The 26,935-nt window shown below is 39.2% G+C and overlaps 2 protein-coding genes across 4 annotated transcripts in view; one reads left to right on the forward strand and one right to left on the reverse strand.

The window, feature by feature from the left end:
* Positions 1–1,948, forward strand: part of LOC117746926 (guanine nucleotide exchange factor VAV3-like) — a 40,778-nt gene extending 38,830 nt beyond the window's left edge. For all 3 annotated transcript variants that reach the window (XM_034556266.1, XM_034556267.1, XM_034556265.1), the window contains 2 exons: positions 452–600; positions 1,074–1,948. In XM_034556266.1, coding sequence (XP_034412157.1) covers positions 452–600; positions 1,074–1,115 — 191 coding nt within the window. In that variant the 3' untranslated portion in view covers positions 1,116–1,948. The remainder of the gene's footprint in view (positions 1–451; positions 601–1,073) is intronic.
* Positions 1,949–14,719: 12,771 nt separating this feature from the next.
* Positions 14,720–26,935, reverse strand: part of LOC117746777 (netrin-G1-like) — a 57,894-nt gene continuing 45,678 nt past the window's right edge. Inside the window, exons 5-7 of the mRNA XM_034556082.1 lie at positions 24,421–24,447; positions 23,202–23,246; positions 14,720–16,559 (exon numbers count right to left, since the gene is read on the reverse strand). Of these exons, the coding sequence (XP_034411973.1) occupies positions 16,240–16,559; positions 23,202–23,246; positions 24,421–24,447 (392 nt within the window). The 3' untranslated portion in view covers positions 14,720–16,239. The remainder of the gene's footprint in view (positions 16,560–23,201; positions 23,247–24,420; positions 24,448–26,935) is intronic.

Here is a 26,935-nt window from a genome sequence, read left to right on the forward strand (position 1 = left end):
TTCCTTGGAATCCCAAAAAGCTTGTTCGTATTTTGTTGGTAGTTTGGTATAGACCTTGACTTAACATTTTTCTTATCAAAGTTGTATTCAAATTTTAAAATAAGCTCAGTTCGAGGTAAAGGTTTCCAGTTAGTCAGCAAGCAGCCTTGCCCTTCCAAGTGCCCCTAAGGTGACGAACCAAAGAGTATCTATAAACTGTACTTTTAGATTGGATTCAGATTAAACTGTTGAATTGAGCTCAACTCTTTGATTTTGTGAATGTCCTAGTTATTGGTTATTGGTGGACCAATGAGAGGAGAGAGCTGTATAATCACAGCGCCAGAGACAAAATAGTTTTTGTCCATTCTTAAAACTTAAACAACTAATTTTGCATCTCTGAGATATTCTCAAAATCGTTGTGAAATTTCGTGAAGATTTTTCTCAAAAATGAGACAAGATGTCTCTGTCTCAGTGTTTTCTCCCAGGGTGATGGGTGTTGCAGTGGCACGTTATGACTTCTGCTCCAGAGACACACGGGAGCTCTCCCTGCTGCAAGGAGACGTGATCAAGATCTACACCAAAATGTCCAATGGGTGGTGGAAGGGCGAGATCGACGGCAGGGTAGGTCTGCTGTTGGGTTTTATTTATTTGATCTGGTGTTTTGTGGCATATAAGCTCTTACCAAATACAGTGGTAGCTATTGTAGAATTTCTTTGCACATGTATTTCATGTAATCACGGTGTGATGTCATAATGTTCAGCTGTCAGTTCATTTGAATAAAAGTGATTAATTTCTACCCTATTACTAAAAAGCAAGGGTTTTTGCTGAAATTCTCATTACATCCAGACGGCAATCAATATTTCAAATATTCTTTGTTTACATTGATTGTGAGAATTTTGCGGGATTGGATTTGGTGGGGCTAGTGCTGCTGGCTACTTCTATTGGAAAAGAGTTAACACTGGGCTTGGTTTATTTGTTTTACTGTACTCTTGCTGTTTTCTCAAGAATACTAACCTGACATGACACATATACAGTATGTCCTGCCAAATATATGTGATGCTGCCTGAATTGTATCCTGTTTTGTTGCCTCTAAGATGGGCTGGTTCCCTTCAACCTACGTGGAAGAGGAGGACTGACTTTGTGGGATGAATGACTATTCAGCGTCCATTCGAAGCCGACCACCTCCGGCGACTTCCATGTTGCTCGGCCACTCTGTGCCCTGCAAGTCTGATCTCTTTGATAAAACCCAAAGACTTAAGACTAAAGAGAAAGCGGCGATACCCTCAAACACCTTCTCCTGCCCTCTGACAGACTCTCACACAGAGCAGATGTCAAATCACAGATTCCAGGAGCGTCAAGCCATATCTCGCCTCTATGTGTCTGCTCCCACGGCACCATGGGAAGTGCGTGTGCTGTACCCAGATAACCCTACACCCACCCTTTCTGCTCACCTTGTCTCATTATTGATGACTCCATCGGCTGGTGTGAGACTTGCCTTCACTGTCATCGTGTTTCAATACCAGGAAGGCTCAGTCACCCAACTGGAACACAGATCCTGCTGACAGTGCACCAACCAGGTACCACTCCAAATTGAAATGCAGGAGCTGAGGAGCTTTGACTGTGGTTGGAACATGGCCCCCTCGGCTGTTCAGGTTTTTGTACTCAACTTTCTGTCTAAGACTTTTATTTTTAACAGTTTAAATCACTGGACGGATTTAAACTACGTGATATTTAAATGCAATCGCTGAAACGATTCAACGTTGTTTGAAAAAAGGATTTCAGTTCCACAGCGTGAAGGATGGATCTGTCATGCAGTGTGTTTGCAACTTAATGACTATTAGTCTTGTGGAGCCAGAAGTGATTTGGTCATATCATTACAGAACAAGACATCTTCAGACAAAGTAGTTGTGGAATAATGTTGTGGAACGTGTTTGAATCCATCGATGATAAAGTTGTGTCTCCAAGCTTTGATTCCTATTCTGTTATTATTTCTTCACTAGTTCAACTTTAAGAAGCTTCTACATGAGATGCTGGATTGGTGTTAAAATGTAAAAAAAACGAATGAACCCTCTTCATTCTTCCATTGTTCCCTCCAACTCAAATGTAAAGCAATAGTTCGACACTTTGCAATTCACATACAGTATTTGCTCTCTTGGAAAAAGTTTGATACCACTGTCTTTTCAATATGAAGCGACAGCCAGCAGCTGATTAGCTTATAAAGACTTGAAACAGGGGGGGACTACTAGCCTGGATCTGTATGAAGGTAACACATTACAATGTTAGTTCAATCCATTCAAAAATAAAAGTGTTGGTTTTATTTGGGATTGTGTTTGGGACTATTTCAGTGACCTCCTCACAGCAAATTCCAAGACTCAAGGAATGAGTGATTAGAGGTGATGGTAGGTCTGGATGCTAAACTAAACCAGGGATGTAAGTTATTAATTACATTTTCTCTTGTTACTGTAAAACAAGTTGGGTTTATTGTGCACTGTTTAAAAAAATAGTATATATAATTTTATACATATATATATATATATATATATATATATATATATATATAAATATACATATATAGGCCTATATTGATATAATAATTCTAAATTAGTTTTATTTTTGTAAGTATTTTACTTTACTACATTTCAAGTAACATCCCTTACAGAGTGAAAACCAATGAATCCAACTAAAGAAATGAGCATTAAGCCCCTTGGCCGGCTGAGCAGTTTGAGAAAGGTGCAGAATGATCAAGATTGAATTCATTAAGGTTTAGCATGATTGTACCTCTGCATAGGTGATGAAAATTATTGGAAAAAAAAGTTACTTCTTCCTAAACTAATCACTGGTTCGAGTCCCCACCAGGTCTGCACGCTAAGTGACCAAAACCCAACACACCAAAGTTGTTGCGAGGTTCTGGATCTGCTAACATGCGAAATGCTAATCTTCAGAGAGGTGTTCTTGTGAAAAGAGTTGTAATTGAAGAGCCTCATTCCACACGAAATGTCTGAGAACTTTGAGGAGCGCCTGGGATAGAGAGGCTGAGTGGACGTTTTGTTATGCGTGGAGTATCAACAACAGAGTTGAACCTGTAGCACATTGTGGAGGACGTCAGGTGAGTAATACATCACTATTGCTCACTATAGCATTGAGTGTGCGCAATAATGGTTGTGCAAAAAAAAAGTGCAGCTCCTTTTTTTTACTGTGGAGTTTCTACTGTTTGTGTAAGTCCCTGTTGTCATTTCCTCTTTTCATTCTTTGTCGGACATTTTTTCTTCTGGTTAAGTCCAGGGAGGCTATGCATGGAAATAGGTGGTTGTATTGAATGCCTAATCGCTGTATGCACAGGCTGCAAAGAGCCGTCTATAGTAACCGAGGTTGGTATGGTCATAAGGGCTCTGTGGTGTGATGAGTACATGTCATGCTCATGCACTGTATTTTGTTTAATGTTATAATTGAGTGGGTATTTGATACAAATATAGCCTACATTTCCGTCATTACTGACCTTCCACCCCTTACGCTTTTTGGAAATGTAACGCAGTATACTCAGTACATTAAGTTAACCTACTTTTTTTTAGTTAGCCTATTTTGTACTTTAGTAAAATATCTAGTAAAAGTGAGTAAAATATTCTAATACTTTTCATCTCTGAACAAAACTAACTGTAGCTTCATATTTAATGGACAGACACACTGGTATCTTATCGAACTCTGCCAAGACGGCACTTCAATTACAGGTGGCCCCATGATACTGTTGGTGAATAGAATCAACTATCAAAAGGAAGAAGGAACACACACTTTTATGCTATTTCACATGTACAGTCAGTTCTAATGTTTGGCTTCACACATGTGAAATCACCAGAAAGTAAACATATGCAAAAAGGCAATAACGAAGCCACATACTTATGTAAAGGGTGTGTGTGTGGGGGGTAGATTGTGTAATTGGAAGTGTAGGTTTACTGCGTGCTGCATCATCTTTTGATCATTCACTGTAGTAACCAGAGAGCCATTTTACATTCCACAGATTTTGCCTTCACCTCAACTCTTTTTTTGGGGGGGGGCTTTCAGAATGAATGATTCAAGGGTGATGCAACAGCTGTTCACTGTAGAGCAAGGTAGCACAAGGACGTTTAGTGGAGCTATTTTCCTTCAAATGTTAACATCCTGCTATCCATGTGTGTGACATCAATATTTAATAAAAGCATACTCTTTGAATATATATATAATATAATATATTTATTTTTTAAATTTGATTGGATATTTTCCCTCAGACACATGTTACATTGCAGGAGCAAAGCCTTTGTGCTTGCATCTCAAATCATAGTTGTGTCCGTCAGAGTTGTTGAGGTGCAGTGGAGAGCTGGCAGCGCTCAAATAATGACGAAACAATCAGAACAGAAAGGATAAGCACCAGAAAGCAGTTGTGGTACAGGAACATGTAAACTCTTTGAAGGGCTTTTTTGACTTTTTAAAATTTGAATTGTTAAAATGGGAAACTGTCACCCCCTTCACCACATTTTTTATATTTCTGGGTAACTCTAACACATTTCACTAATGAAAACAAACGCCACACCACACCTGTGACCAATGCATACACATCCAATAGTGTGTGTCTTAGATTAAGAGTGGGTCATCATGTCATCGGATTATCGACGGTTTGATTCCTGGCTCCTCGAGTCCTCATGTTGAAGTGTCCTTGTGCAAGATACCGATCAAATTACTACCGGAGGCAGTGCCATTGGTCTGTGAGTGAGCATTAATGTGCCTTAGTTTAGACAAAGGGCCATGCAGGTGGAGCTCTCATATTCATCTCTCATTTGTCGGGCGACGTGAAAACACAGTTTTCAGTCTGCGTGTAAGAATGTCTGCTTTTGTGAATCAAATCTTGAGGCTTTTCTTGCTGATCCTCTTCTGTTGCTTGAGAACAGCTCATCTAAAATTGGGTAGAAGTTCAAATATCACCTCAAGCCAGAAGTAATTTTCTTTTTGAAAGAGGTACGAGTTTTTGATGCATTTGTTTCATGCATTGGTCACTCTCTTATCACATGCTGCAATACAGAATGTTAGTTAGAGGTGTGGCAATGATGATGTTTTTATACAGCACGTTTCATTACACATAAACACACAAACCGCAATTAACCATAAGCCTTGGAGAATAGCAATAATAGTAATAATAATCTTGCAAATAGAGTGTTAAAGTAGTTTAACCTGCTTGATAGAGATACATGATCAGTTTTTGATGAGTCAGTTTGAAATACGAATGCTCTAAGTTTTAACAATGAGTTCTTCTGGTGATATTGGTGATGTGAATTCCAAAATTAGGATCAATAATAAAAATAATGCCACGGTCTCTGACTGGCTCCCCTGTGTTTTAGAGACAACAATGCCAAGTGTGAATACTTTTCTGTAGGCCTGTTTCTGTATTTTTGCATTTCCATTAATGGTGTGAGGTGAGATTTGAACTTCTACAATCGTGATTTGTCCTGATCTGTTTGGAGGAAATCTTCACACCTGTTGAAGATTAAATAAACTCACTACAGTAATGGAGCTTTGTCAAAAAATCTGGTTTGATTAGATTGGAACTAACACGTAATTTGTGACAGCATCGTTTGATTAGAAGTTGTTTTTTAATTTCTTCAGACTGCCACAGATCATTATATCCAACTACACCTACAACATCAGCAAGTATTTTTGTTGTTGTCATACTATTTTCCAATTTATAGAAAGTGTGATGGATTACAGCTAAGGATCCTTTGAGCCATTGATATTCTTAGTTTACAGTTATTGTCAATTTATGTCTTTGTTCCTACAGTGTTCTGATGCTCTGGACCTGTTTCGTTCATCAGTGCTGCTTGACATGTGTTTATCAGTTGCTCTGTCTACTGTTTTAATACACTTATTCATTTAATTTAATTGTATTACCTTTTTTTTTTTAATATGGATTTTAAAATATAGGATTAAACAGAAATTGACTGTCAAATATGAGAATGTGTTTATATAACCAGGTTCTCCCCATCTCGGTATTGTGGTAGTGTAAACACTCCCTCAGGCTTACTTTCCCCCCACTGCTCTGTAGCCTCTCTAATGACCAAACTCAGCAGAAGGAGGGCTCTGCTGCGCTAACAGTAAACCTCTCGTCACAAAGAAGCAGAAAGAATGGCTCCCTTAATACTCTTCCTCTCTTTAATCTGTCTGTTCCTGTCTTAGCCAAAGAGATGAAAGACAACGACAGAGAAGTTGGACAGCAGCCAGAGAGAGAGAAATGGCTGTACAAGGTTGCATGGAGTATAAAGTGCAGGGAGGAAGAGGATGGTGTGTAGGGGTATGTGTGTGGATGTGAGAGAGACACAAAAGGCAGACAGAGAGAGGGGAGGAAGCCATGCATCATCTTCATCTGTCTGAATGATCTCCTTAACCCTGAGTCTTTGCCAGTCAGCCCCTCTGGATCTCTATATGGGGTTTAAACAGGGATTTAGCAGAAGCTGAAGCTCCCCTCAAATACGGTGAGCTCTCAGTTCCTCTGAAAAGGGCTTGACTCTCCAAAAGACTTTATCTGTAGGATTTATATTCAACTGCTGACTTGTGACCATCAACTCTTACAAAATCATAAAACTACAACCGCAGAGAAGAGTAAAGCTATCCCATAGAAGCTGTTGTAGCTGACATTTACTATTTAATGGCCATATAATGCGATAGAATTATAATTTGACTTGATGATGGGAGACTTAACCAAATTAAAATCTGCAGAACCTTTCTGATTAATCTCATCTCGCATTTCCTGCTCCCGTCATCGGTCCAAGTGAATTTATTTTAACCATGAAGACGACCTTTTGTTTAAAAATAACCAGTGTTAACCCAATCCTAGTCAAGCTTTTGTTCAAAGAGGAGAGATAATTTAGAAATGTACACAGTATTACTTTAGATGGCAACGTATTTAGACTCCATCACCGTGAAGCGCCTTCATACAATTCAAACTGATAAAGATTCCCTCAGGGCTGTGGTGGTTGGGTGTGTGTGCGGTGTGTGCAGAGGATCACCAGCGCAGCATCCACTGATGGATTGGCTCATGGAATTTGGGAAGAATGATGATTTGCCAGATTCAATAATGTAAGAATGTTTGAATGAGAGGATCTCTGTAAAGCTGGAACATAAGGTTGGATGTGGCTGAAAAAGCAGAAATTTAATTAGAGAAAAGATCTTTCTCACTGAACTCCAAAGTATCATTAGCTGACGCATCTCAACTGTATATCAGCAATATGGGTGGAAGATCAGATCATTTTTGGAAAAGTCTTATGAGTCATTCTGGAACCAGCTGGGTTTTATCTGGAATGAGGGCTTTCATCTAGTGCAACCAGCAGGTCAAATGTATCAATTATACAGTGAAACATATCGGCATCTGCTCGATGCCTTGGCACACAATTTGGAATATGAAAAACCTGAGAAACCTTCCCTTAGCCACCATCATAACCAGGTGAAAATGTCACGTTCTTAGTATAAATAACTGCAAAGCTAAGGGTTGCCCCTCCAGCCTGCACTTTGTGTTTAGTAAATATTATCAAGCTAAAACAATAAACTAAGATGGTCAACATCACTTGCTAGATATCTGCATTCTAGCATGCTGCTTTTAGCGCTTCATTGAAAGCATCGCTGTGGTTGTCGACGCTTTCTCATTAATAGAAATACAATTAAATAATAATGTCAAGGAATTGAAATGAGTTTATCTCGAGAAAGAAAAGAAAAGAAATGAGGATGAGAAGGTAAGGACAAGACCTCCCTCCTCGCCTGGATAGTGTTGCTAAGTCGCTGTGAGGGCTCAATCAGTGCTACCCAGCAATTAAGATCTCACAGATCAAAGCAGTCTAAATGAGCTAATCCTCAGAGAACAGCTGCTCTCTTCTCCTCCGTCTATCTCTCCCTTACCCTGGTTACTTCCTTAAGACTCGTGGCTCCATGGGCTGACTGCGCTTTGATGCTCGACACCAGTGGGTCTGCTAAATGTAAAATGGTGAATAAATGTGCATTAATGGGTAACGCTTTCATATCCTTTTTGCCAATTTGCACAGTCTGGGGAGCATGTTTTTAAAGATCTTAAGACATAATTGGTGATCATGAATCTTTAGCTCCTCTATCTGATGCCCACATGCAGCGCGGCGGAGTACCGAAGCCTAACACAAACTTATGAATACCAAATCGCCAGAAAGGAATCTTTTGCACACCATTTGATGTCGAGCATTACTCATACGTCCAGCATGAAAGCTCGGTGCAACAAGCCCCTTGTGTGTGTGGCGAGTTGGAACCAGCGCTGGCGTCAAACCGAGTGACAGCTTTAAGGTCAATAGTTGCTCAAAGGAGCGTGACGCCGCTAGCTGCTTAGCAGCTCGGCCATTATCATAGAAAAAGCAGAGCATCTGCCTGTGACTCCTGTGGACAGGTTTAACGAGGTGGCGCTGCTCGTCATGGGGGCCACTTTGGCAGGGCCTGTTGGTCTCTCACCCCTCCTAGTGCGTTTCTCTCCCCCTCGCTCTCCCTCTGTTTCTCTATTCCCTTCCTCCAGGTCTGCCAAACAGGAGCGTTTACTGCTGCCTCTTTCCATCAGGGAACCATTGTTTCATGGTGGACTTCTGGGATGTAGGCTTCTGTCTCCCCTCTCCTTTTATATTTCGCCACTGTAACTTGAATCCCTTTGTTTTTGTGTGCCCGTTCTCTGCCTCTAAACTACCACTCCTTGTGTCAGTCTGTATTTCTGACTATCTTTCTGTCTCTGTTTCTTCTCTAACTGCCTCTTTGTACCAGCTCTTTGTTTGGGGATTTTCTGCAACCACTACCACCTGCGCCTCTCTTTCTTCTTCTAATACACGAGACAACAGTCCTTAGATTAACCAATAGGCCTACCATAGCCAACACTGGTATGCTACAAATGTGGAACAAATGCTCTTTGTAAAAGTACTATACTTGTAAAATAATGTCAGAATGTTGCAGATTTTGCAATAATGGTAATTGTCTACATTTTTTATTTTATTTCTGCTTCCGCCCTTATTTAACATGGGTGACTCACAGGAAATGGTCCCTATGAAAACGGAGGCCTGTGAATTATGAACTGGACTTTGCATCCACTTGCTTTTCGTGAAGAGGGCATTGTAAAGGGCAGCACATCAAAATACCTGCAGACATACCCTGTGAATGTAAGCATTCGGTCTGCTGCACTTTGACAACTTCCTCTGCTGCCTTTTGTGTGTGCTACATCATTTGACTCGTGTCATCCTGCAGTCACTGACATACAGAGATAACCATGGGTGCAGGTATTTTGATGTGCGTCTGTTTGCTGCCCTGAACAAAATAATGCTACACTTAGAAACAACTAACACAATTTACACAAGCTAGTACAACTTACACAAGTCTAAACTCAAATACTTCTAGTACTCAGGGTGTGGTCCTATGAAGAACAACTAACAAAATGTAAAAGTTTGCCGATTTTTAAGACTCTACCTCACGAGAAATTGATATCAGTCTCTGTGTGCAATTTTTATTTATACATTCTACAGGTATGCCATTTTTGTCTACGATGCAAAACAGGGACCAACACAAACCCCACATCCCTCTCAGCATGTGAAAAAAACACAGTTTTCATCCAAGCTCCGGGAACTCTGGAACAGACTGTGAATGGTATCTTTTATTTATGGCCGTTACCGGCGCGATACATAAATAATTTCTTCAACAGGGTGTCGACGCCTTGCATTGCCAATCCCAGCCGTGGCTGATTTGCAATTTAGGTGTGGCATTGAAGGCCAGAAGTGCTGGATTTGGCATTGAGAAAAAATAGACAAGAGCTGTGATCGTGTGTGACACTGAATAGGATTACCATCTGCATCCGAAGAGCCGATTGCTGCCCTAGATTGTATTGAAATGAGGGGACATCAGATTGGTTTATGGTCGTGACAAGAAAGCAGATTTTTTTTATAGCTTTCGCTTAGTGCCTTTAAACATTTCTGCTTAAAGAGGCCTATGCATTACAGATAAATAATTTCAAAGATTTTTTTGCAATAATTGTAAATGAGTTCATCCCATCCTACAAAATGTTTATGGTAGAATTCCTCAGCGATAAAAGGAAAGTTTCAAATGTCATAGATGACCTTTATGACCCTTATGGAAAAAAAGCAAGGCTGATACGAATGTTTTGATGCTTTAACCGTTGCCATGGTAATGGATTTCTGAATCAGTATGCAATGTTTTATTGATTTACTTAAAACACATTTTTTTATATATATATATTTCTTGAAAAAAAAAAATAAATAGCACATGAAGTAAGAAATAGTAAAATCACATTAATCATAATAAATCATCCTATTTTTTTTGTTATTCTCAGGTGCATTGTGCTTTTGTGAAGGGTGTTTGTGTCATTTTGGCGCTGTCCTGGAACACAGCAGAGGAGATTCATAGGCAGTTGGAACAAAGGTCTTTTATTATATGTCAACGTAGGCTTCAGTCTATTTATTTATAAATGTATGTATAGACCTACATGTGAGCACATTTATTTGTACGACCTATTGTTGTAATTCATTTGTGATTATTGAACTTTTTTCGTTTCTGTAAAAAAAAAGAAGGAAAGAGTCAGATTTGCACATTTCTCATTGGACACTAATACAAAAGTAAAGTACAATATAATGACTGCAAGTTTGAGGAAAGTTTGACAGCTTGTGTCATTGTCTTCACCCCCCTCCACTGCCGTTGAAATGCACGGGTTTACCGGGTCTCAAGCCCGATGCCACAACGACTATATACTGTATGTATCTGACTGAGATCTCTCTCTCTCTTTTCCTCTCTGCGTATGTGTGTAAGCGTGCATTATGTGCAAGAGAGATTGATGCAGTTGGCCTACAGTGAGCCGGCCTGTAGCTTTTTTGGTGACGCAATTTCTGTAATCTATATATTGCCCTCTGCCTGGTTGAAGCTTCAAATACGGTCCAATATTCTTCACTTAACCTTAAAAATCAGGACAGCCCTACATCTTTCTTGAGCTAATGGTTGGTGGCGTGAAAGCATTGCTTCCTGCTTAGTCATTTCCAAGAACTCTGAAAGAGCAGTAGGGAGAAAGAAAGGTATTCCCCTTATGTTCCAGCGGAGGCAGCTTAACTTCCTCTTTGTTCAGTCTATTGATTCTAGTGTACTCTGGCTCTGTGTGCCAAGCCGGCCAACCACCCACAAGCTGTCCTTGCGATGTTAGGGATGTGAATAGGAGTTTGATAAAGCCACAGATGGCATGCTGCTCCCAGCTTCCATAACTGCCATTACTGATGTGTTGCCACATAAATGTAGTCGATACAATTTCTATCGCTGGGGCTGACAAATTGATTAAGATGGAGAGATGTTGGTGAGCCTATATTGTACAAATACAAGCCAATGAGGTGCACTGTTGCATTATGTTAGTGTATCAGGTGGTCTCACATGTAACCTCTTTTTATTTAATACAATATAAATTAAATCCATATTTCCGTTACCATTATTTCTAGTTACTGTATGTCCTTGTATATTTCTATTACAACTATAAAAACTAATGTAAACTGTTAGACAGTGTTCATAGAAGGTGATAGATGTGATGATATGATAAAGGTGGATACATTGTAACAGTAATGGAAATTCGACCCTGTATCAATGATTTAGCCATGTCGAGCATCTTTGCACTTCCGCACCTCCTTTTTAATAAAAGCTTTCTGTATCTCACGGGAAGACATCTGAAATTGACTACTCAATCAATTACACAATCGAGTCGCACGTGGGGACAATGTACACATCTGCACACTTTTTCTGCGTCAAATATGTGCCATTGATCAATCGTAATCAGATTTGACAATGCTGCCGTTTTGAACGAACAGTGAAGTGGTGAAGGAGCTACCGTGGCTTATGTGGTGTGTTGTTGATCCATTAAATTTGATGTATTCTTCCCCTGTCGGAGAACAAAGTGCTCCAGTAAAGGATTGCTTTGCAGACGGTAGTCCATGGTATAAATACATATTTTTAACTGAATTTATTTTTCGGTGAGCTTGCTAATTTACAGGTAACGGTAGCATCTTGCTAGTGTGGAGAGCTTTCCCCCTCTTCAATTACTCTTAATTTAATTAAATATGGTATAATTATGAGAACAAAATGCTAGCAGGTACTTCACCAACCAGTGTGGAAAAAATGTAATGAAGCTTGGAGAGACAAACATGTGATGGCCTGACTGTAAACTGTAACTTTCCATATGGACCAAACTTGTAGTTAATTAGATTTTGTTGGCAGTTAGGCTAGCAGCTGAAGCTTGCTCAGTGACGGGTCAAGGACGACTTATTGTTAGAAACTCAATACTATATTTGTGAGAAGGACCTGGATTCCTGAGCTGTACATCACTGTATATCTTCTGAACATGATTTAAACAGGAGCTCTAGCTTTTTATCAACTTTTATTTGAAAACAACCACAGGAACAATAGGAATCAGGATTTGCGTTCCCATTTTTAGCATAAGCATCAATAATATTAAAATGGTTTGGGAGAATTCATGCAATTATTTATACTGTTGACTGGCTGAAAATGTAGCTTCCTGTCCCTGAGCATCACTAAATTGTGTTTGAGGTCTACTGCTGGGCATTTGAAAGTGTCATTGATGAGCTAAATATGGATATTGGATTACTAATAGCTGAGTGCTCCAGTCGTGTTGCTGAGCCTCTCTTTCCTAGATACTGAATACCTCTTGTCTTATGTAATGTAACTTTCTGTTGGTGCCACCAGTGCTGACAGTGGCAGAACACAAGGACTGCTCTGCTCGTGTCTAAAAATGTCCTCCCAACCCTCTCCTGAGTCTTAGAAGTGAAAGGAGGAAGGACAAGGCGTTGCTGTGACACAAAATAGTGGGGAACATAACCAGCGAACAAAATCCTCAGGTCTTTTCTTTCTGCACGGAATTCCAAGCCCTGAAACACATGTTCATGCTGCACTCCAAAATTCTATGCATGCATATGTTCAATAACAAGTTGGAGTTGCCACAACTTTTGCTATCACTAAATTTGGATGTGGAAGAAGCAAAGGTTCCTTTGCATATTTCCATGCCCATACTAATAAGCAGGCCACGTAGAGGAATTATCTCCTGGCTATGAATATCAGTGATGGCAATGTGTTGGTCTAGACGCATGCAATGTAAGTTCAGTTGATTGTCAACCTTTTGTGCCAAAATCTTAATTTAAGTGGAGGAGACTAGGATTTAACCATCAAACTTGTTTGTGCTTATAGCTAAATGCAGCTCCAAAGCCAGGAGTAAGTGTCATAAAACACACATTTTACTGCACGAACACGTCATAAAGGTAATTTTCTTTCCTACACACACTCTGGCCCTTAAGCACTGCTCTAAAGCTTTGTTTCCTCCAACTGTCACCACAAACCGTCTCAAGAGTGCTACTTCACATTCAGCAGAGCCAATTCAGAGACAGGAACCTTGAAGAAAACTATTAAATCACAGAAGGCGATATAATTGTTACTGTATTTTGGGCCAGAGCGTAGCTATTTGGTTGAAAGAGCAATTGACCTTTCGCTAAACCCGTCGCCCTTAGTTAGTGTCTGTATGACTCATGTTTTACGCTTTGTTGTGACACGTATGCTGTTTACAGTGATAAGGAAAACAAGAGCTCCTTGATTTCAGACTGGTGGTGATAAGCAGGCATCACTTACAGTATCAAAGGCTCTTATATATAATTGATGGCTACATACATGGCATTGTGCGAAAAAAGTCTGCATCTTAGTTCATGATCGACGCAAAGGACATGAAAATAACAGCATTGTTCTTGTATTCTCTAGTGTAGAGCTAGTTAGTAGGCCTGGCCAAGTGTGATGAGCACTTAAGTGAACCTTGCCTTCACGCATGCAGATATAATAACATTTTGGGCTGGCTTCCACATAGTGAATGGGCTATCTTAAACACACTCTTTTTTTGGTTCAACCGCTATCCCCACAAAGTGGAACAATTTGATCGCCGGCTCCTCCTCTCCGCATGCCAAGGTGTCCTTAAGCGAGACACTGAACCCCAAGTTGCTCCACAAGGAATTCACAGCTGCCAAGGCTCCTAAATGCTTTGGGTGGGTTACATGCAGAAGTCACATTTATGTGCCTGTATATATGTGGAAATTAAATAATGTTTAAGTATGAAAGCCTTTTTGGCCTTAGAGCAATGCTAGGTTAGTCAGCTGGCCAGACAGCTAATGTTGGCTGCTTACTTTAGAGTAGTTAACGAAGTGTGAAATTCACTCCTTAGACTTTTTCTCTTGTTTCTATTGTTTACAAAGGCTATTACAATCATACACAGGCACTCTCAATACAGCCCAATGCTCACCACTTCAACATGTGGGGAAATTATCACAGTTGCTTTTTGTCTTTTCACAGCAGATTTACGCTGGTTTTAAAGGCTGCTTAACAGTAAAGTGATGTACTTTTCTGAACTTAAAGAACTGGTCTAGCTGTTCTATTATTTACCCACTTAGTCATTATATCCACATTAATGATAATTATTTCTCAAAAATCTCATTGTGTTAATATTTTGTAAAGGCATGAATTGCCATCCCTACAATGCTGTTGCAATAGGGATATAGAGGTCTGCTCTGCTAAATACATCCATTGCTCTCTTGTAATTTCACACACTGTATTAACTCATTTCAACTCGCTCATCTTAAGTTCCAAAAGTTGCTTTCCAAGGCAAGTGTCTCTGTCAAAAAAGGCATTTGCCACTCTTTTCATAGACAGTGTCATTTAATGAGAGGCACTTACAGTAGACTCTAACACAATTAGGTGTTTGATGACAACCTTGGTAAGAAAATGAATCTCTCAAATGAAATTGGTCTCTGTGATCAGAATGTCACCCGGTGGGAAGCGACTTCATTTCGATTCATTGACCCTTCATGAATTAAAGCTCATTTCCTGAACGTGTCGCTTCTCGGAGGCTTCCACAGCAGGATGCAGGCTTTCAACCGTACCAGCTCAGAAAACCTTCCCCTCTTTCCATTTGATTCAAGGATTAGATTTGATTACAGCTTTGAGCTGGACAACCTTTGCGACAGCCGTGCAATCTCCTTTTTTTCCAAGTCTTCTTGTTAATTTACATAAAGCAGATGGGATTTCGGCTTGAGATTCTTCTGATTCTCCCATGTTTCATGAGCACAACACGGATAGTTACAACACGTTAGGAAAAAAACAACAACTGTAGTTGTACAACTAGGAATTCATTTGTCGACTGATATATTGCTATCAGCAACTGTTGCGTCAGTGAATAGGTCAACGATTGGTATTTATAACTTTCAAAAACCCTTTAAAATGACATTCAGCTATTGTCATCGGCTTGTACGTATCTACAAACAATACACTGTTTCACTCCACACATCTGGTCTCAAATGTTACTACTTAATAAAATGACTACTGTTCAACAACAAGACAAAGACATGTTTTTTCTTTTCCCCTTTGGTGGAAGTGTATTGTGTAAGTGTGTACTGTAAACATAGTTTTGACAGCAGCTCTCAAATGAAGAGAACTATGTGCCACACAAGCAAAAAATGATACAACCACACTCTTTGTGCACTCATAGTACACATCAAGGACAGGTCAGCAGCAATAGAAAACAAGTAATACATCTTTTTGTTCTGCTTTGTCATGAAAATATCTGTTTTATACAAAAATTAAATACAGTTACAGTATGTTACAACTTGTGAGCTCAAGCGTGATTACAAAGCCTCCGAAAAAGAAAAGGTATTCGATTGGTTCTTGTCAAGGGGCTTGATAATAATACATGTGCAGCATTTGGCAAAACAACAGACACCCTTTCAGCAAAGTAAAATCACCAAAAGTCACCAAAGCACAGGGAGGAGAAGCTGAAGGAAAGAGTGAGGAAAAGAGAGAAGGAGGCAAGTAAGGAAGGAGGCAGTGAGGCAAGATGTTTTAAGATGTCCCCCGTCCACATTATTATTTTTTAATAAGTTCATATGATACTTAGAAATCATGTGTCTAGTTTTGTACAGTGTTGCTAGCTCTGTCTGAGTCTCCAGTCTGCTGTTAATAAAGTATCAGCCGATGACATAATCACAAAGCGAGGGCTCCAACCGCTTCCTCTGATATTATAAGACAGCAGTGACTTCACCAGAAATCCATCTAGCATTCAGAACAGCCGAACAGCTCACAATCTGTCTTCCACCACTGTGGCCTTTGATATACAAAAGAGTTACTTATATTATATGCTGAGCACATTGTCCACACATCCATTGTCCTTTACGTCCTTAAGGTTGAGAGTTCAGTCCTCAACATCGTGGTCTTAGGGTTTTGGTTGAGGATGAGAGGCCGTTCAGGTCTCTCAGCAAAGGAAACAATCAATAGCGGGAGCACTACAAGGGTAAGAGCGAGCTGGCGGCTGATAGGGGGATGATGGAAGGAGGCCCGTCCTGACAATTGGTCATCGCACTCCCCGGGGCCCTGGCAGCGAGCTCTCTCGCACAGGACGCCCGTGAAGCCGGGGGAACAATGGCAACGCTGATGGTGGTGGCAAGAGCCGCCGTTCTGACAGCGCAGCATCGCGTTGTCACACACCCGAGCTGCGGAGACAAAGCAAAAAGGGCAGGGGAGACAGGAAGGGGTGATTAATAGATCACTCAGTGATAGGGCAGCAGAGAACATAAACAGGCAAGTTCACAGGGCACAATCTGCCTCTTCTTGTCCTGTCTGCATCGCTCTGTGTCCTTAGAGCACAGCTGACACATTAGGGAGGTTGAAGCCAAGGACTTTAGTGGAGGAGTGGGCAGAGGACGAGGAGACAGAGAACCAGGGCACATTTACTGTATGAATACTAGAATGCAGCCCACAGCCTGTGACGACCCTTTCCATGGATGATTGTTTATTACAAAAGAACACAGACAGACGTTTTATGGATTTGTGGTTTATTTTAGGAGCACCAAGGGGACTTCTGCTCAAATAATCCAGGCAAAACAAAAGAGCAAACAAACCATGACAGTGAGGAGGTGAAAATAATGATTAGTGAATCAAAGGAAGCTGGAGTATGGTGAAACAGACCCCTTGTGCAGGACAAGGGAATATAATGTGTGTTCCCTCTGGCACAATGACACTCAAAGAACAGACAGAGGAGAAGACATGGGATTGATACCTGGCACCACCACTGCCTTTGATATGCAAATACACTTTTTTAGTAATTCACCAATTGTTGCAGTATTATTCTCTGTGGTTAACAAGCAATACAATTCATGTTAGAGGAAAAGTATGTACAATCCAGGACTGCATTGTTCTCGTGGCCACCAAACATTTCTTTATTTTCATTCTTGATTGCTTAGGATTACATAAGCCAATATTCACATTTACAGACAAAAACTCACGACTCAATTTTTCCGGGAAGCCTCTGGATGGCAGAGGTGAAATCCTGGAAGAGGTAATATTTGCCAAGAGATTTCAGTCTAATTGGATATCTATACTTGGATAAATACTAATCACATTTTGGGTTTTCTGTAATGTGGCTCATGCATCAGCATAAACGCAACAAATAGCCTCATCATTGCTCCTGCCAAAACTGATTAAAAAGGAATTGGTATTGCATTTAACTTAATAAGATCCCCCTCACACAGACACTACTGCTGTTATGTGCTTTAAATGGAAAGTCCACCTGTGGAAAGAGGGTTTTTATCATCAACATGGGATTTTCAATAATTCTCTGAAGTGCTGTAAATTACTCTTTTAGTAAACACACTTTCCTTGCCTCGTCTGCCTCTACTTTCAGAAACCCCGAGAGATTTGGTATGACTGCCGTGTTTGTGTTAAACTGTTTGTGTGTTTTTTTTTTAGACAGCTTGATAATCATAGCATTATAAGAGCATAAAAAGCAGCTCTAACAGTCAATCAAACTCCTTACTCAAAATGCGGCAGGTTTTGGGGATGCGTTGCATGATATATTTCTCTCAAAAGTAATGAGTGGCAAGAAGCCACAGCTCTTTGATTCAGAGACAAGAAAACCTGACATTTACAATTGATGTTTTAGATAGATTACAAGTTTTTGTCCACAAAACTCCAATCAATGCTGGACATATGACATCAGAATATTTATATTTAGATGAAACACAAAAGAACACAACAGACGCTGATCTGCAGATAATCTCATGAATAAGATGTTTCTTTACATGCAAGGTCATGAAATTTGAAATGCTCATTTTCATAATGAGAGGCATTAGTGCAGTGAAAGATTATAAGGTTATATTATAATTCTGATATTATTGGATGTATTTGTGGTTGGCATGCCATGGCTCTCCGTCATTACCACTGTAGATTTAGCACAAAGCACAATATTTTGAGTACATATTTTGCAATTACCTAGTGATGCAAGGCAGGATTTAATAATCAAAGTTGCTGTAATTGATATATTTTTGAATAGCAATAGGTTAAATTACAATACGTACAATGAACCCTGTATTAACCTCAGCTCTACAGAGATTTAAGTCTTTCCGCTCTAATCAAATAAATGTTAAAATATTGATATGTCTGTGGGATGTGTAAATATACAACTGTTTGCATTATCAATTTAAAATGTGAAGATATATCAGCATTGCGTCCATATGTTTCCACTGATCCCAAATGGCCAAAAGGCAGTTATTGCTGGTTTGATAATACTTTAATTGTAATGATTTTAATCAAGTCTGACCCAAACCTGTCCCAAAACACTACATGCAATATAAGCTTAAAGTAATACTACAACATTCCCATTTGAATATCAGTTACTCGCCCATCTTGAATTCTTGAAGAAACTTTTTTTTCCACATACCTCCACAACAAATGAAGAATCAAAATAAAGAAGAAAAGTCTTGATGGATTGAAGTAAACGGGTGCCGTGACTAAACAACTGCCAAACTATGTAAAAAACATCAGTTTACAAATTCTCACATCTCGGACAGTAGCCAATAATCCAAGTCTCATTTAACCCGTTGTATGCTCACTACTTCCTAAACGCATGCATTTACTATTTAACACTTTACACTTTTAGTAGAACACCTGTGCAAGCGTGGGCCTGTTTATTTAGAAGTGTTTTAAATATTAAGGTTTTACCAAAAAAACCATGTGTTTGGGAATTAGTTAGCATGAAACTGGATACATTAGACCGATTTTGATTCTTTGTTCAGTGTGGAGGCATTTGAGAAAAACAATTCAAGAATTCAAAGTATTCCAGTGCGAGTAATTGATATACAAATGGTCATTTTGTGGGTGATGTCTCAGGCCCCCACAGTCTTGGTCCAAGTTTGACTGGATTACGACTTCTAGTCAGTCCAATCATGCCCAACGAATGAGCAGTTTACGAGTGCAAAATTGTCTTTACTTGAACTTTGCATGCATAAAAATGGACCCCTGAATACCAGAAAGCTACTCTCCTAACCTCAGTGCATTTAATGGCCTTCTGGCTACACCCCAATCAGTCGTTTCAAAGCTGTGTTTTTTTTGTTGTTTTTTACAGCGAAGTGAAAACACCTGCTCTCTGTGTTTTGGTCAAAAGTACCATGGGATCAGCTGAGTCTCTATTGTCTAGTCCACACATTAACTTTGTTTCCTGTGGCCAAAGGATAATCTCTGTGTCCTCCAGCAGACCCTCAGGACCGTTGTCCTTCTAAAAGCATCTGCAGCCCAATTAGTTTGCAGAGTCCGGGGCTTAAGCCTGCAGTGTCTTTGTGGAGCCTCAGGGCCCTGCTGTCATGACAAACAAGTCAATTATTCTATGTCGCTTAGAAAGAAACTTTGATAGTGACGGTGTATATGTGAATTAATAAGGTTTTTAAGTTGGTATCTTAAGTTACCATTTATGTTAGACAAGCTGAAAATCTCTGTGAAACCTTTTAGCGTTTTTGGGCTATTTAGTGGACAATAATATGCATTCACATGTGCAGAGTAAAAACTCAATAAAACTAATTCACACAATTAAATTTAAATTCGGAAATTAAATCTAAAATGTGAAAACTATTGAATGAAAAACCCAAATGTGTAGAGGGAAACGGAAAGAATGTTTAAAGGGCATTTAGTCGATTTAGTGTTGCACTTTATCGCACATTAGGAAAGCGAGATATTTAAAAAATCATCAGAATTAGAGTGCTCCTTTTTAATAATCCATTCAGAAAATACAATATCATGCTATTTGAATTTTTTTTCTTTCTTCATATAACTATCTTTATATAGGGGTGTCGACAAACTTGCCTTGTTTGACAGTCTGTGCAAGTGAGAAAGCAGCCATTTGAGTCCAGGCAGACTCTCTCTGGGACATACGGGCACCTCGCACCTCCGTCAGATGTGTGACATTTTAGCAGTATAACTGTTATGACAGATCTATCCTTGGGGCTCGGTGTTGCACGAAGCAACATGGAGAAAATTCACCACAGCAACAACACAATACTGATATACGGGATGGACCAAGAGCCAACATATATTTCATATTTCTGCTTGTGTGACTAGAAACAAAATGACATTGAAAGGTCAGTTTTTTGCTCATGTGATTTTGTCTTGTTGTGCTGCGCCACATTCTGTTTCACACTACAGACTTGGAATTAGAGCACATTTAATCTACTATGATACTGAGATATTGGACATAATGGCTTTTTTGAGCAGTCTGGTTTTGTCGAAAACCAGGAATACTCAACTTGCTTTTTTCCAGCGAACACTTTTGTTAAATGACAGGAGGCCAGTTAATAAACCGTACAGACATTGAGGGATAAGACCATACCTCTTTTGGGAAGTCTGGGGGACCTCCCTTCAACTTTTTATTCATAAAAAAGCTCTACTAGTCTACTTTGATGTGGTTTTTTTGCACTATGGCAAAAAAAAAGGCCCAAAAGAAATTAGAAAAAAAATCATATTGGGATTCAATTTATTATCATTGTGAACTAGAAAATGGTCAGCGGGCCACCCAGCTACCGATTTGGCATACAGCCGTAAATTGAGTATCATTGTCATAATCATACATCGGCAGTTCTCTAATCCTCTTTTTTCCATGAACTCTTGATGTCCTCAGTACTCTACGATTGAAATTTATGAGATAACAGCGTTTTGTGGAAGATCTCTTTTGGATGTTCCAGCAATAAGTTCTGAATAGCCAGTCTTTTGTGTGTAATTCCACACAAATGTCTAATAGGATAAAATGATGAAGTGATGACATTTAGGACAGACATGGATGTTAATTGCAACTTGAGTAGTTGGTGGAGGCATACGACTTTAATTCTATTTTCAAGAAAAGCATCTCCATTTAATTACATACAGGGAAAAATATGGTAGTTATTTATACTATGTTTGTTCATAGTATTTCATTTACTATTTAGAAAAATACTATATAACTATAGATTCACCAGGGCAATTAACTATAACTGGAGACAGTTTTCAGACACAGGATCTGCTAATTATATGCTTTGAGACATAATTGTATTGCTTCTATTACATTGGATCAATGTATTTTTTCCATGGTGTCAGAGTAAGCTGAAACCCACATTCAGCCATGCCTTCCCGTTATCATATTAACATGAAGGCTTTATCATTAGTCAAATCATAAGGCTCTGAAGTTCAATACAAGTTGGCAGCCGCACAGCAGCACTTGACAGTGGCAGTGAAACAACGCTGCATCTGAAGATAGAAAGTGCCTGATTTTCCTTTCACTCAAGTCCTGTGTTGGTAAATTCTCTTTCTTGAAGAGAATTGGAGAAGATTGGTACCAAACTCATGAAACAATGTTAAGCCACCACCAGCTGTCTGTTAGCTTAGCTTAGCACAGAGTGGAAGCAGGCTAGTTTGACAAATACCAGCACAAATACAGCTCACGAATTTACATGTTGAATTGTGAGTTATGTTATTACTATTTATTGGAAAACAACACCAGATGCAGTGAGTTTCTGGAGTCTGCGCTGGTTCTTCATGGCTGTTTTTTTTGTCAAGAACACATTTCTTAGTTATGTTTAGAGTTGCTATTTGGCATATAAAAAATTAGCTTTTTTCTACTGTGTCCAGTCTTTATGCTAAGGTAAGCATATTTCCCAAAATATCGGACTTTCTTTAAATATTGCTACTTTTTAAGATCATTTAAAAATACAGAATATCCATTATTTATGTCCTCACTGGTTCACTAATGTAATGATTACTTTTGTATCTTTATTTTTACATCAAATCAATCAAGCAAAAGTCTAATCATTATTTGCCTCCAGCTCCACAAATATGAGCATGTATCTCTTTTCCTGGTTTTTATATCATTGTAGACTGTTGGTCAAACCAAAAAAGACACCACCATTGACTGTGGGAAATTCAAAGTGAATTTGAAGTTACATGCTAAATAACTAACTAACTGATTATTTCAAGTTTATTTCAGAGACACAGCTGTTGTAGTATAACATATCACCTCTCTTTGCTGTCGTGGGTCATTGAGAATCAATCAGAAGTGCAGAATGGAGAAAAAAATTGGGTACATGCAAAAGCTTTTCATTTAAATTGTTATAAGTCGTTGTTGTGACACTTATATGGAAATTATGCAGATTACACGGAAAAGCAGAATTGTTTGCATCACTCCAGTAATTCACTCCAGTGCAGTAACCTGTTTCCTTTCACCTCTGACTGCAGCTAAGACTAAGATTATTTTCATAGGTGCACATCGTTCCCAGCTTTATGAGTCCAGAGAGGAGAAGAAAACACTGTGTCTCGATCGTGGAAATCCTGAAAGTCCTCTTTAATTTTTTTTCTCTCCTGGCTGTGAGAGCAGTGGTGCAGATGCCACTTAACTCTCACTACACAGGATATCTGGGTTTGAGGATTAGCCGGAGATAGCTCAAGATCAATCTACATAAACCCCCCCTGAAGCCTCTTCTCTCCTTCCCTCTCCTCCTCCTCTATCCTTTCTTTTCCTTGTGAACATGACATAGAGGGTGCACCCCCAGAGAGCATTCTTAGTAATTAAAAAGAGGGCATGATCAAAGGGGTTAGGAGGCTGTGGACTTGGTGATCATGAGGCATGTGGTCCATTCCCTATAGTATTCTCACAACCGAAAGTCTGCCTTGTAAGGACCAGCGTGTGTTTGTGTGCATGCAGGATGAAAACATCTCGGCTTTGGGGAAACAACTTATTTGCTAATTCTACATTACACTTAATTAATTGCCAATCAATAAGCAGTCAGTACTTTCTATGTATTGTTAGTGTCATGCTGAAGTTACAAAGCCTATAAGCCTACCTTGGTTACGATTTGCAACACCAAGAGATGAAGCATTTGCTCGATCTGTGTAAAGATGGGAAAGGTTTTTATTACACCGAGTTGTCATATTGTTCATGCTGTTATGTAGTTAAAGCACAGGGACAGCATGCATAGATATATATATAAATTTTTTTACAGTAATCTGTGATATAGCTGGGCTGGTTTGCCTCAGAATTATTGGAGAGTTTCTGTCACGTGTTTTGGAGTAGTACATGGACTCATGTCAAATTGTGTGCATGCAGCTTAAATGAGTGAATCTTCCACAAGACAAAGGCAGACATGTACATATGGTAGCTGCTTTTGTTATCCAGTATGAGTGGTCACCTTCAGGCATCAACATGCTTAGGGATGCATGGTGGGAGCCATGTCTTCATGAAAATGTTTTTCTTTTCTCTGGGTTTGGGCAAATTTCTTTCTGTTAAAGCCAACTTGGAGCAAATATTATTGTGTGGAAGGGAGAGAATAATTATTTATAGTGCCTGGTGATTCACTGGCCCAAACATGCAGTGAGTCAAGTGAGTCATTCAATCTTAAATCATACCATTGTTTTAAGTTGTTGCTTATTAACTACTTATTGTTCCCGTTATATTACTGCTGACCATTTTGCAAAGCATGCTGCAGAGTTTTATGGTATTTCCTCCCTTAAAACAACAGATACCTGGAAAGTGGAAAACATCTCAGGAATTGTGTTTTACATTGGTTAATTTCCATTCATTTCTGTACAATATAAAAACGAACACAATGTTTACAAAGCTCCATGGTCATTCAGTTTTATTGCTACATGGAAATATATGAAAAAATCAGCCATTCATTTCCCAGAAAGGCAGGTAAACATTTCCAAAATATCAAATGGTATCGCATGGTTAGCAGGAATGTATGTATGAGTATAAGTATATATGATTTGTTAAGTGTTTTTCTTTCTTAAGACAAATGGAACATTTGACTAGTTTCTGTTATATTTAAAGTCTTCCAGGGATAATTTTCACTATTACAACTGCATTGGAGAAGGTATGTTTTGAACCATGCAAAAGTTTACTTCCATTCATAAACGTAGGTTATTAAGATGTAATTCTACATCAACGCCTTGAAAAACATATTGATGAATGATAATGGTATAATGTACAGAACAAAGAGTTAGTCATCACTGAGGGAGAAAGAAATTAGTCAGCATGCCAATTTAAAAGCTTGATCAACTTACGCACTGGTCCATGATTACTGGGGATACCTGCGTAAAGAGCAAAGAAACAGTGTTTTATGAAAGCATGAACTCATGTAATGCAACTCTTTAAACTTTACTGCAAGAGAAAACGTAATAGTTTTTCTTGAATAATTCAAAGCCCACCAACACGTAGCAAATTGATCTCCTCTGTGTCCACAGATTAACAGCGGCCACGGCTCTGCAGAGAACAACTGCATGATCCAACACCCGCCTACTTCTGATGATAATAACAGGTCTGCCAATGACAAAATGCCAATGACAAAAATATATGCATAACAAGTCTTTTCATCAGCATTGTTTCAAATAAACTTGTATTCAACAGTTTGCTTTCCTTATCTGCTATTAGCTTTTAACAAATGTAATGTTCTGTATCATCTTTGAATCAACAAATCTTTGAATCAAACGAGTTATACAGCATCTGCAAATAATTAATAAAGTCTGTTATCTGCTACGATTGTCAGGTTAGTGTTATTAGCAGTTTATGGAAAATGGTGATAAAGCCAATCAAAGAAATGGAAGATTAGCAAAAATGCTTTGAAACATCTGCCTGTGATTGACTGTAAATTGAAGACAAAGCCTTTGTGCTATCAGTATCTGGCTGTGGATTCACCATCTTTGTGTTGCGTTAATGTAATCGGCAGGGAAATTCTACCAGGGACAACTTCTGATAATTTTCTCATGCTTTATCACTTTGTCCTTCTGTGATTATGTTTCAGTAGGGTTTCATATTTTGTGTACCCTAATCATAGCTACATTGCCAGCTTGGGCTGTCAGGCAGCAGGAAAAGCACAGATCTTATGCTGCTTTTTGCAAGAAAGCAAGCAAATGGCAATTCCTAACCAATAGTAGTTCTGTGTGAGAAATGGAGGGCGAGCAATATTGCCCTTTGAAGCCAAAGCACATTGAAACTCTCAGCCCCACCCCTCTTAACCTGCAAACCTGCTTTTGAACACAAGATGAGTTGATGTTTTCTGCAAAGTAGACTGTCAACATAATTCTTCAAGTGATTCTTCTTCTGTTCTCCAGGCTACTTAGAGATTTGAATTTGAATCACTCTGTCACTCTGCTGCTGACAGGTATGGCCCATAACAACGCACGGCTCCATTTTGGGCTCTAATTTATCAGATGAAGGGTCATGTATGTCCATATATCTGCACGTGCAGGGATATGAATATGTAATAGACCTTGCCATGTTCCTACCTGTGAGATAAATTACGTCCACTATTAAAGAGGAAGACTTGATGACAGATGAAAGCTATTAGATTATAATTACATTTTGCACATTCAACATATTTGTCTTGATACAAGGCCTATATGTTCAATATCCTCATAGGAAATATGAGCTTCACATAATGGATAAAGGCATGTTACGAGGCCTGGGCTTTATTTGTGAGAAATAAGAATAATAAGACCAAAGTGTGTTTATTCAACACCTGGGGGACCGATATTGTTACGTCACTTCCATGTGCGACATTATTGCATTTTATGCCTCTGCCAAACAAGTGCTAATATTGCTTTTGATATGGCTAGACCTTGGTTTCATCAGTTCAGCGCAGATGCGGCCAAGTGTTGGATATTTTAATAACGGCCTGTCAATCTCACAGTGAGCACCACATTGCAGGGAGACTCATAACAGAAGAGGTGCAGGGGTAAATCCAGCAATATCTCCTGAGAGTTCACAGACATTCCCAAAAACAAACTTCCATTCACAATCAAATGTGTTTTACACACAGTTTTGTGCACATACATGCATACACAAACACAGACTTATAACATACATAAGACTCATACACACTCTAATTCATCATCAACAAATAGTCCATAGAACTTAGTTACTGACTGTACAAATGTACATCAAATAAGTGGATCAATATCAGATCTCTGTACAAATCTCATCGGAGTGGCATGTCTGAGAATTCAAGTCGGACAATCAAACTGAGCAATAAAACAAACTAAATGCTGTCAATCCCAGCATACCATCAGAGCTTCCGACTGAATGCTAAATCAGTGTGAACGGAGCAACAGAGGGCTAGATCTTCCGCCATCTGGCCTCGCCGGGCCATCCACCACCACATCCCTGAGTGGCTGTATTAGATTGATTGAGGCAATGAGCCCCCTGCCTCAGGCACGGGATTTGATAAATGTGACTCAACTCCCGTCCAATATTATAATGGAGATAATGCAAAGGAGCACCTTCTGCCCCAGAACTACCATGTGAACAGGCAGACAAATATCAAACATTAGGTCACTTAAAGTAAATTCAATGCTAATGTATTATGTTCACTTACTGAATAAATAAAACACACTATGACTTATCAATGATTAATACAAAACCAAACTAACATACTCAACAAGTGCCCATATCTAAATAACAGAATCATTCATTTGTCATTACTACCTTCTGAAAATGACTCATCTGGGATTTCTGATCTGCCACCTACAGTATATGGTTCAAGTATAGGTTACATTAAGACAACTAAAACAACCTGTTTGA

This window comes from Cyclopterus lumpus, chromosome 17, assembly GCF_009769545.1.
Source record: "Cyclopterus lumpus isolate fCycLum1 chromosome 17, fCycLum1.pri, whole genome shotgun sequence".
NCBI lineage: Eukaryota > Metazoa > Chordata > Actinopteri > Perciformes > Cyclopteridae > Cyclopterus > Cyclopterus lumpus.